Here is an 11903-nt window from a genome sequence, read left to right on the forward strand (position 1 = left end):
AAAATACCTATTAATATAAGATAATAATTTGAAAGAATTCTAAGAATACAATTTTTTTTTCTTTTTTTGAGACATGGCCTTACTATGTAGCCTTAGCTGGCCTAAAATTTATATGTAGAGCAGGATGGCCTCAAATTGACCTCCCTGTCTCTGCCTCCTGAATGCTGGAACTTAAGGTGTGTGTCACCAGCACGGCTACAAATTCTTTATCAAGAAAGAAGGTGCCAAGAGATGGCTTGGTGGGTAATAAAGCTTGCCACATAAGCCTAGTGACGAGTTCAGATCTGTAGCACGTAGGGAAAGTACTGGAAGCAAGACCCCTATGGGCCAGCTATCCTGGAGCACAGCATGGTGGGACCAAGAGAGACCTTGCCTTAAAACAAGGTGTGGAGCAAGAACTGATTTCCAGAATTTGTTCTCTGCCCACTCCACACATGCTCTGGAATTTCACATACACAAGTTAGACACAAATACACCTACAAAATAAGAAAAGACAACCAAACAGGCGAATAGCAATAATAAGGTTTATGCAGGGTAATCTTTTTCACCTAACACTTGTTTCGCTTAACACCTGTCTTCTCTTGTTCTTTCATTTAACCATATTATCTGAAGGACCAGCTACTCTTTTTTTTTTTTTTTTTTAAGTTTTTCGAGACAGGGTTTCTCTGTAGCTTTGGAGCCAGTCCTGGAACTAGCTCTTGTAGACCAGGCTGGCCTCGAACTCACAGAGATCTGCCTGCCTCTGCCTCCCGAGTGCTGGGATTAAAGGCATGCGCCTCCATCACCCGGCTAGGGCCAGCTACTCTTAAGTGCAAGATTAACAGGCAGAAAGGAGACATTTTTGGGGTGTCTGGGAGACTTGAGTGTCAAACACCTGAAACCAAACTGGTCTCCTCCCACAGAGCTCCACCACTGCCTCCACCACTGCAAACATGGCAGCTCCATTTCTCCCACCACACAGCCACCCTTGTCATCCCTTACACCCACATCGAATCTTCCAGCCAGCTTCCTGGGTCTCTCTTCAGAAGATGCCAAGGCAGCATTCCTCTACCCCCTCTTTCCACCTCAGTTTGTAACCAAGGCTGACCCGAACACCCTATCTTCTTGCCTCTGGCTCCTCAGGTGCATGGATCACAGGTGTGCACCACAGCACATAGCTTCTTCATCCCTCTTGGTTGGCAGCTACAATGGCCTCCAAAGTGGTCTTTCCTGTTCTTAACATAATCACCAGATTGTTCCTTTTACGTGAATCACACCACGCCTCTGTCTAAACCCTGCAAAGACCTACTCCCTCTTCTTGGAATCAAACCACAGTCTACAAAAGGACAATGGACTCATGATATGGTCCCAGGTTCCATCTCCTTGTTCTTAGCTTGCTCCAGCCTAGACTAATCAAGGATGCTACAGTTTTGGGGTCTTGGCCCTGGCCCTGGCCCAATGGTGTCTCTATAGCTAACACCTTCATTGACTTCAAGTCCTTCTCAGAAGGTTTACATCAGCCCATATTAAAACTGTGTTGTGTCCGTGTGTCGTCCCCCACCCCTCCCAGCATTCCTTGAATCCCACTCACTTTCTCTTTCTCCATAGCTTACTGTTTCCAGCACAGTGGTTCCAGGTGACTGCACCCAGGGTCCTGAGCATACTGAATGTTATGATCTGGGTCCCTGCCTGTCACCTGGGTACCCTGTCCCTTTAAGAGACAAGCCCCGCACACCCCCTGCAAACAGGACCCGCCTAGACCTTGGGCCCCTGTGGGACAGGCTGTGGGACCCCACACCGTATCTTAAAATAGAATAACATTGGTTGAGTGACTCGCCCAGGCTCTCTTGGTGTTCCCTCCAGTCCATGGGCGGGCCGGCTGAGGACACATTCTCTGCCTGCTCCATCGCTGCAAATGGTAAGGTTCCCTTCCCCAAGTCAGCTTTTGCTCACATTCACCTCTGGTTGCTTCCCATAGCTAAAAACGTGACCAGACCACTCAGAGTGATCCTCACGCTGTTCAGATTTTTTTGTTTTCTCTTTTTGGGCCACTTAAGAGTGGTCCTTTCACACTGTTCGAATTTTTTGTTTTTTTTTTTTTTTTCCTTTTCGGACCTCTCATAAGTGATCCTCACCATTGTAAGGACTGCTCGGAGCAGTCCTAGCCTTTGGTTCCTGAGCTTATGGGCCGGAAATTAGTTTGGCTTTATTATCAGCCCCTGCACTAGGGTGGAGACATTCAGCTAGTTGCCCTTTCTAATGAGAGACTTGGATACTACGTAGATAAAGCTTTAAATCAATCAGGCAAAGGACAGTGGTGGGCCAGCAAGATGGGTGAGTAATAAAGGCGCTTGCTATGTAACACTGCCAACTTGAGTTGAGTCCTCAGGGTCCACATAAAGGTAGAAAGAGAGAACTGACTGTTCAAAGTTGTCCTTTGACCTCCCTATGAGCACCATGGCACCAGCCTTCTCCCCTGCTGCCCAAATAAACAACAACAATAACAGTAATAATAATAAAAAGAGTCTGGCATGGTGGTGTATGCCTTTAGGAAATCAGAGATTGGAGACATGGCTTGGTGGGTAAGAGTGTTGATGCTCTAGCAGAGGACCTGGGCTTGATTCCCAGCACCCACATGAAGGCTCACAACCTTCTGTAACTGAAGTTCCAGGGGCTCTGACACCCTCTTCTGGTCTCCTCAGGGACCAGGCATCCAAGCGGGGAACAGAAATATGTACAGGCAAAACATTCATACACATTTAAAAAATAAAAAGAGTGGCCAGGCGGTGGTGGCACACGCCTTTAATTCCAGCACTCGGGAGGCAGAGGCAGGTGGATCTCTGTGAGTTTGAGGCCAGCCTGGTCTACAAGAGCTAGCTCCAGGACAGGCTCCAAAGCTTCAGAGAAACCCTGTCTTAAAAAAAAAAACCAAATAAATAAATAAAAAGAAAAGTAGCTTCTACATCTCCTTTTCCATAAACATCCTTCAAAAATCAATCATTCTGGGCTTGGGAAAAGAAAGTACACCGATGATTCCCTTTCTCCAACAGCCCACCAAATTTAAGAATGGTGGGCGGGGAGATGGCTCTGGGGTTAAGGGCACTGGCTGCTCTTGCAGAGGACCTGGCTTCAGTTCCCAGTGCACACAGGGCAGCTCACAACGACCTCTGGCTCCAGTTCCAGAAGATTTAACACCCTCTTCTGGTCTCCATGTTCACTGTGTGCATGTAATGCACACACATACATGTGGGTGAACACTCATACATACAAAACACACAAGTCTTAAAAAGAAAAGAAAAGCATGACAAGCGTCACCTCCTGTATAAACGTATCCTAAAAAGGAAACGACTTACCCAGTCCTTCCAATTCCTGGACCACTTCTTTCCAGACAGGCTCGATATGGATACAGCTAAAGCACCAATCCGAGGTAATCTTAATGAGGTAGGGTTTCTTGAAGCTATCGGGAACCACTTCATTCACGTAGTGTGAAAAGTGCAACAAGTACTTCTCATCGATGGAGTCCCGCCGCTCCGAATTGAAAGGGAAGTGGAAAAACGACTCATCGAAATAAAAGTTCTCATGGAAGTGGCGGAAGCGATACTCGCGCTGCTGCTTCTGGTAGCCCTGGTTCTCACCAGCGTCACCATATTGGTCATAGTTCGTCCTCTTCTCCTCATTGGAGAGAATCTATAAGCAAGAAGATGACAAGGAGTCTAAAGGAGGAAGTGGTTTATCAAAGTACTTTCCTTTCTCTTCTCTTCTTTCCGGACTGAGGCCTGACTGAAGTCAGGCCTTGGGCACACTTGGCAAACCCTTTACGCTGAGCCACACCCCAGCCCCACGTGACTTCTCTATAAGCAGCCTGAAAGACAGAAGAAGTACATTTCTAATAAATGTATAACAGGGATGCTGGGTTCAACCTCCAGCAAGGAGGCACGGGAGGGAAGGAGAGAGGAGATTATGACCTTACCATCCCTAGAATCCATATGGCTGGAGAGCCAACTCATGCAAGCTTTCCTCTGAGCACTACATGAATGCTGTGACACATGTAAGCTCACAAAATACAAACCACACACACATAAAACCTCCGAATAGAAACATTAGAACCTCAAATTTCATTTGTTGAGCTCTCCACACTCATGCTGATATTAAGGCCGCCAATCTCAGTAAGTACTAGTAAAGAAGTAACAAATAAGACCCGACAATGACATCACCAGGATCCATCACAGAATATTACCCTGGCTGTATCCTTGCAGTTAAAGTCATCTGGACCAAGGTATGGTATGCTTGACAACTAAAAGGTAACCAAAGAGCAGAGCCCAGGGCCTCATGCATGAACCGACTTCAGCTTTTTGCATTTACGCTTATCTAATGCCTGCCAGGACACAGGTGTGGAGGTCAGAGGGCAACTTGCAGGAGTCAGTTCTTTCTTTCCAGCACTGGGGTCCTGGGGATTGAACACAGGTCTTTGGGCTTGGTAGCAGGTATAACCTTACCCACCGAGCCATTTTACCACTGACTTTGTTTTACTGAAACCTAACTTTGAAGACTCCAATCTGCTAATGTTTTAGGATGATGAGTCACTCATACAGCCTAAGCACTACTGGCTAGAGCACATTACCCAACAAATCAGGTGGCCTGAGACTCACTGTTTACATGTATTCTAGGCCATGTTATTTAAGGTGACATGTTGGAGACTTACCAAAAATCATGTATTTTAAAGTTATTTGTAACCTTGTGTAACCAGGCAAACTGGTGTGTGACTCTGCAATCACAGCAGACATCTATCCTGAGTAATTGCACAATTCTAATTAAAGCTTTCAAAGTGGGTCAGGTTTTCCAGGGGCTGAAATGTTCAGGCACCTGCTTCAACATGGTGGTGGTGGGCGGGGGACAAAGCCACTTTCTCTATCATGAGGAGACCGGATCAGGTGTGGGGAACGTGCCCACCTGTGTTTCTTTTGTTTCGTTCTGTGTATGTGTTTGCATTTCTGTTTGCATGTGTGTGCACACATGGGCTGAGGAAGGCCAAAGCTGATGCCCTTTTCTGCCTTACTCACTCAGACAGAGTCTCTCAACTGAACCCAGAGCTCTCAGCACAGGAGAGCCTAGCTGGCCAGCTGCCCTGGGAATCCTTTCTCAGCCTTCTGAGCACTAAAACTGCAGATGGCCTGCTAAGCCCATCAGGCCTTTGTGTGGGTTCTGCAGATGCAAACTTTGGACCTCCTGCTTACATGGTTGAGATGCTGAGCCATCTCCCCAGTCCCTCCACCCCATTTTTAGGCACTAATGGAGGCAATGGAGTGTCTGACACGGTACCTCATAGGCCTTGCTGATCTGAATGAACTTGTCCTCGGCACCAGGGTCCTTGTTTTTGTCAGGATGCCTGAAACGCAGACGGCAGACAGTGAGAACTGTTCACACATGATCATTTTATCACCTTACATACACAGCTCATCACTAGCGAGGGAAGGTGGTTTGCTTAGCACTGCTTCCTAACGTAGAAACAATCAGCTGCTTCACATGAGCATAAAAAAATGCAACTTTAACTCAGGCAATTTTCTCTTAAGATGCTCCAGCTGGGCACACTTTCAAAGCGCCAGAGAGCCCTGCAGCATGCTCCCGAGGAGACACATCTGCACCCTCATCTTCATTCCTCAGCACTGTGACAGCAGGGATCTCAGGCCTGTTCGACCATACCCAGCCCCATTTATTCTTTGCTGTTGTTTTGCGACAGGGTCCCTCTATGTAGCCCTAGCAGTCCTGGAACTCTCTTGGTGGACCAAGCTGACCTCAAACTCACTGAGATCACCTGCTTCTGCTCCACCACCCCCGCCAAGTACTGGAATTAAGGGCGTGAGCCACCAAGCCTGGACCCATTCACTCTTTATATAATCACATCCACTAGTCTTAAGAAATTTCTTCTAGCAAACATTCTGAGAAGAAAAACAACTCACAGAGAAGTGGAAAAGGCTCAGAACACATCAAAAGTACTGAATAAATCATCTACAATTCAATCAGCTTATTCGAGCAGGAATGTGAGTGCTTTATACCCCATATTCTTCTATTTCCTTTCCTTTCCTTTCCTTCCTTTCTTTCTTTCTTTTTCTTATTTCGAAACAAGGGTTTCTCTGTGAAACAGTCCTGGCTGTCCTGGAACTCACTCTGCAGACCAGGCTGACCTCAAAACTCACAGAGATCCACCTGTCTCTGCCTCCTGAGTGCTGGAATTAAAGGTGTGTGCTGCCAATGCCAGCTCAAGTGACTGGAATTTGGATACCACTCTGCCCTTACCCACTGAGTCCTTGCATAAATATTACTGAGGTTAAAAAGTCAATGCAAGGTAGGCACACCGGAAACAGCAGGACTTAAGGGGATGGGATGGGGGCTCCAAAGCATGTTTCTGGTTGACCAGAATAAAAGGCTTTTAATGCTCAGACTCTGGTTCGAGGATGAGTGGACAGAGCTGTGCGAGCCTGCAAATAATGACTTGACATGAGGAGACTCAAGGAGCTATAAGGAGCTGTCCAGGACAGGAAGGGGAGGAGGGGCTTTGCATGAGGCCGAGGCAGTGTCGGAGGCAGCTGGACAGGACAGGTTAACTGAGACCCTCAGAAGGCAGTCTGCACTGATAGAGAGTGCTTTCCTGAAGGCGGGGGACCTCTCAAAGTTGCAAGTACTTGGAGCAGGAAAGTTCAGCCTGAGGGGAGCACTGTCCACTGTTGAGTTCAGGGAGTGAGACAGACTCACGAGCTGCCTCACGCCAGGCAAACTTTCCGTTTCATAGTGAAGACAGTACTGCACATGGGCTCAAGCGACTGTCAGCATGACCTCTAAAGGAATAAAATGACGACGGGAAGAAGTAATTTCGGCCAAGAATGAGGCAGATTTGATGCGCCTTGGCTGAGCGAACCATGTTCCGCCAATCTGCTTTTCCTGGGGGCCTTGGTACTCTGCTAACACGGATGGCAAATAAAAGTGCTCATGATAATACAATTCTTGGGTGAGAATATGGTTTTCCTGACAGAAAAAAGTCATTTTACATGGTTTCACAAAGCAAGTAACAATTTTTGTGAGGTCTAAGAAATACTTAGTAAAGCACCTGGCAAAATATAGTCGACTGCTAACCACTTCCCCTGCCTAGGCTCCTTCTAGAAGTCAAATGGGGCCATAAGGGCACTTTTGGTGTTGCTATGAAACCATTTCCCTCTTCCTCAAGTTATTCTGGAGTGAAGTGGGGCCATGACGCCACTTTCAGTGTTTCTATGAAACCATCTAGAGGGGACACAGAATAAAGTGAGAAAACACTGCCAGGGCCCAAACGGCGGAGAACAGGAGGATGGTACAAACACGCAGGTAAAATACAATTTCAATGCACAGAGCCAGCACTGTTCATTTGTACGGCCATGAATTATTCCAGGAGACTCCAGCAGGAAGAAGGGACACAACACCTTTTACAGCACAAGGCATTCTTGCAGGAGGTCCCACTTCCTTAGGCCACCATTCTGTCCAGCCAAGGCTAGACATCCCATCCAGAGGCTGCTATTTCTGAAATAACCGCGGGTTGTCAATTTTGCTTTAAGTACAGCGAGGCATGGCCCTGAAATATTACTAAAAGCCAGTTTGGCAGAGAATTGCTGGAAAGAGGCCATGCATTAGTGGACAACGCGCTTTGCTCTCAGCATCCAATTCTAGAGTCCTCACGATATGAATATAGTCCCAAATACATGTTCAGAACATTATAAACGACCTTTGACCTTTACCACAACTAGTTTAAAATTAAGCTAAATCTGTTTAGTGAGGAAAAATGGTGCCAGCCAGAGCCAGGCCTGATTACAGACTCATCCGCTTCGGGCAGCTTTGTGGCTGCCCAACTGGACACTCCTTGCCGCCAAAGCTCTAACGTGCTCAACTTTACTCATGCACAGATGGGCAAATGATCACAAAGTCAAAGGCAATACAGGCTTACCAACTCTGAGCTTTGACCTTTCCATTTGTCTATGGGGTTCAAACACCTCTTTCACGGGCTAATCAAACGGGGGCCATGAGACACAGAACCCAGAGGTGACCATGCAGTAGGTGCTCAGAAACACCATGCCCGTCACTCTCTCTGCAACTGCTTAGCACTTGTGACTCTTGGGCTGGGCTGAAGCTGTCCTCAGAGAGGTTTGCCTCAGAAAGTTTCACACTTATTGCTTCTCTGCTAATGATAATCCTGAAAACAACAGATAAAACTGATAGTTCTCATGAGTACACATAACACTCAAGAGGCAGGGGATCCCTGTGAGTTCAGGGCCAGCCTGGTCTACACAGCAAGATCTAGGCCAGACAGGCTATATAGAAAGATCCCTGTCTCCCCACCCCCCCTAAAAAAATCTGATAGCTCTCTTTAAGATTTTATTTTTTTTAAAGTAATTACACTTGGTTCTCGAATCTCCTCTTAAAATTGGAGGCCAAAGTACTTATTCTAAACTTTTCTATAGCTTAGAGATTTAGAGAACAGAACTGTATAATGTTTCCTGTAGCACTTATACCTATTAAGAACTGCTTTATGGAGCTGGAGGGATGGCTCAGTGGTTAAGAGCAATTGCTGCTCTCACAGAGGCAGAGGACCTGAGTTCAGTTCCTGCACCCACATCAGCAACTCACAGCTCCAGGTACTTGGCAGCCTCTTCTGATATATACACAGAATTCAAAATAATATTTTTTAAAAAAGGAGAGACCGGGGGCTGGAGAGATGGTTCAGTGGTTAAGAGCATGGCCTGCTCTTCCATAGGTCCTGAGTTCAATTCCCAGCAACCACATGGTGGCTCACAACCATCTGTAATGAGGTATGGTGCCCTCTTCTGGCCTGCAGGCAGACACACAGACAGAATATTGTATACATAATAAATAAATAAAATATAAAAAAAGAAGACATTTTTTAAAAAAAATAAAGGAGAGACCTTGTCTCAGAAAAACCAAACCAAACCAACAAAATTACTATAAATATCACGTGACAGGAAGGGCAGCGCACGGCTGCTGATCACATCACTGTCGGTTTCTTCCCTTTCCTGATTCATTTGTTCTAGTGGACTTGAACTCAGAGTGGGTGAGGCTCCTGCCTCTGCCTCCCAAGTGCTGGGATCATAAGTGTAGGGTACCATGTCCAGTTTGATTACTTTTTTTTTTCCTCAAGAGGAAGGAAGGGTTTATTTCACTTCTTCCACAGAACTCAGCACAGGAACTCAAGCAGGGCAGGAACATGGAGGCAAGAGTTGATGCAGAGGCCATCTAGAAGTGCTGTTTAGTGGCTTGCTCATTCTGCTTCTAACAGAACCCAGAACTATCAGCTCAAGGGTTGCCCCAACTACTTTTTTTTTAAATCAAAGTTACTATCTTTCTTGTTTTTTTTTTTTTTTCTTCTTTCTCTCTTTCTTTTTTTTCTGAGACAGGGTTACGTAGCCCTGGCTGTCCTGGAACTCACTCTGTAGACCATGCTGGCCTCGAACTCACAAAGATCTGCCTATCTCTACCGCTAAGAGCTGGGATTAACGTGGTGCACCACTACCCCTGGTTTCAAAGTTACATCTTACTTTAACATTACATAATATCCTAACAGGACTCTAAGCCATAACATTCTTGAAGGGTGTGTGTCAAAGTAAGCACAAGCTCTGTGATTACTAGCACTGACAGAACATGGGTCGCTAGCTGAACACCAACACTATAGACAACTACGTCTGCTGAACATAGACACAGACAAACCACCTGCTGACTGCTTAGCATATGTTAAACTTCCGTTCTTGATTTCACATACCATTCCCGGGCGAGCTTCTTATACGCCTTTTTAATGTCAGCCTGACTGGCGGTGCGGCTGACCCCCAGGACTCGGTATGGGTCAAAATCCAATGCGGACAGACCCTGCAGGGTCAGAAAGAGAACTATCCAGAACCGCCAGGAAACCTCCATCTCTCTTTCTTCCCAGAGCTGAAATGATTAAGAGGCAGCTGTAAGTTCCAGAGACAGAAACCTGGACGGCCTTGCTTTTTTTTTAGGTGAAGAGATAAAGATAATGGTAAGAATTTAAAAAGACTTTTAAAAAATGGGACGGTGTCAATCTAGCTGACCAGATCTTAAAAACAAACAAACAAACAAAAAATCCAGAAACAAGCTGAGCAGTGGTGGCCGCACACCTTTAATCCTAGCACCCAGGAGGCAGAGACAGGGAGATATCTGAGCTGAAGGCTAGTCTGGTCTACAGAGAGAGTTCCAGGATAGTCAGGAACGTATCGAGAAACCCTCTCTTGAAAAACAAAACAAAACAAAACACTGAAAATGAATGAGCTAAAATAAGTAGCAACTGTGAGAATATATTAAGGATAACCAAGAAACTACATCTCAAATGCACAATTTCATCTATCCTGACAATAAAGTTAAAATTAATGGCTTCAGAGTAGCTCACTGAGTAAATAAACTCATAAATTCATCATGCGATTTATCATGTACTAAATTACAGTCTGGGATCATTGTGGCATTTCTGGGCACTAAATAAAATGAATGTAAAACATCTTAAAAATAACTGAGCTCAGTAATGTTCAGTAAGACTGCTATTATTTTTTCACCATGTTCATTTAAACAAGAAAATGAGAAGTTGTTCTTTAATCCGGTTAGCAATTGACCATGGAAACTTCAGATATGAAAAAGTGGTTAAGAAAACATTTAGTTTTCTGCTTAAAGACAACGAACAGGAAAGACCTGAATAGGTATGACTTTGAAATGTTTAAACTCCAACCCAGCTGAGGGGTTGAGTTCTATGTGGGTTTTCGAATAACCTTGGTTAATGAGATGGTGTGGTACTGGGAACACATACAGGCTATGATCTTTTATACCATACACTGTTTTCATGGATCCCATTGATCTTGACCTCACAGTGTTAAGGTTCAGGAGGGTGGATTTTGACAAATGCAAGTTGGGGGGGGGGGGGTCTTCACAGACAGCGGGTCGCTGTTTAGAACTGCACCCATGCTAAGTAAAATCGACAAGCAGGCCAGTTTTTCCCTTAGAACAACCTGTTCTGAGTTCACCTGGCTTTGGGATTAGACTGGGGGTGCTTATCCATCACCACTCTAGGACCTAAACCTGTGTTCTTGCTGATAGGGTAGGATTGAACACTAGCACCTAGAAGGATATTCACGGGCGAGGGTCGGGAAGAGTAAGGTGGGTAAGGCCTGGGTGCGGTGGGGAAGTTCTTTGGCTGACATTCTCCAGCTCCAGGGGGGCTGGCCTCAGTGCAGCGGACGCACTGGCCAACAGGTAGCCATCGGTGTCCCCCAAAGGCAGGAGGCGGCGGCTCCCTGGTGGTCCTCGCAGGACCAAGCTCGCCTCGGGTGCCAGCTCGGGTCGCGACCTTCCGGGAGGCGGCCCCCTCCCGCGCCGCCCCGGTTCCTGTCGGCTCCCCGGTCCCCCAGGGCCCAGCGCGGGCTGAGGACGCGGAGGAGCTGACGGGAGATCACCGAGCCCTGTCGGGCCCCGCCGCGTCCGCGCGTCACGCCGGGAAGGAGTTACCGGGAAAGGGCACCGGCCCAACCGGCCGCAGGATCCGTGCTCCAGTGAATCCGCCGGGGCCGGCGCTTCCAGTCCACACCGGAGCACCTGGGGAGGAGAAAGAGGCGGGGCTCAGGCTCGGGCGGTCACGTGACAGTTAAAGACACCGCACTCCGAATGCACTCATAAGACCATGTTTAGGCCGCGCACTAGGCCAGTTTTTTGGCCCCTGCCCTTCACCGTAGGCACGTGGATGTGGCGTGGTTGCTATAGGAACGGAGCGCGCTCTCCGGCAGGGTCCGAAGGCTCGATCTTGACCAGCGAGGCCAGAACGTGCCTTCTAGCGAGGCGGAGTCGCTATGCATCACGGGATGCCAAGAAGACCTCCGGGAACCGGGGAG

General features: G+C 47.0%; 1 protein-coding gene across 1 annotated transcript in view; it reads right to left on the reverse strand.

Annotated features, from left to right (window-relative positions):
- Positions 1–11868, reverse strand: part of Dnajc16 (DnaJ heat shock protein family (Hsp40) member C16) — a 30730-nt gene extending 18862 nt beyond the window's left edge. Inside the window, exons 1-4 of the mRNA XM_075946572.1 lie at positions 11524–11868; positions 9776–9945; positions 5299–5365; positions 3333–3666 (exon numbers count right to left, since the gene is read on the reverse strand). Of these exons, the coding sequence (XP_075802687.1) occupies positions 3333–3666; positions 5299–5365; positions 9776–9927 (553 nt within the window). The 5' untranslated portion in view covers positions 9928–9945; positions 11524–11868. The remainder of the gene's footprint in view (positions 1–3332; positions 3667–5298; positions 5366–9775; positions 9946–11523) is intronic.
- Between the last annotated feature and the right edge of the window lie 35 nt (positions 11869–11903).

This window comes from Microtus pennsylvanicus, chromosome 13 (genome assembly GCF_037038515.1).
Source record: "Microtus pennsylvanicus isolate mMicPen1 chromosome 13, mMicPen1.hap1, whole genome shotgun sequence".
Taxonomy (NCBI): Eukaryota; Metazoa; Chordata; class Mammalia; order Rodentia; family Cricetidae; genus Microtus; species Microtus pennsylvanicus.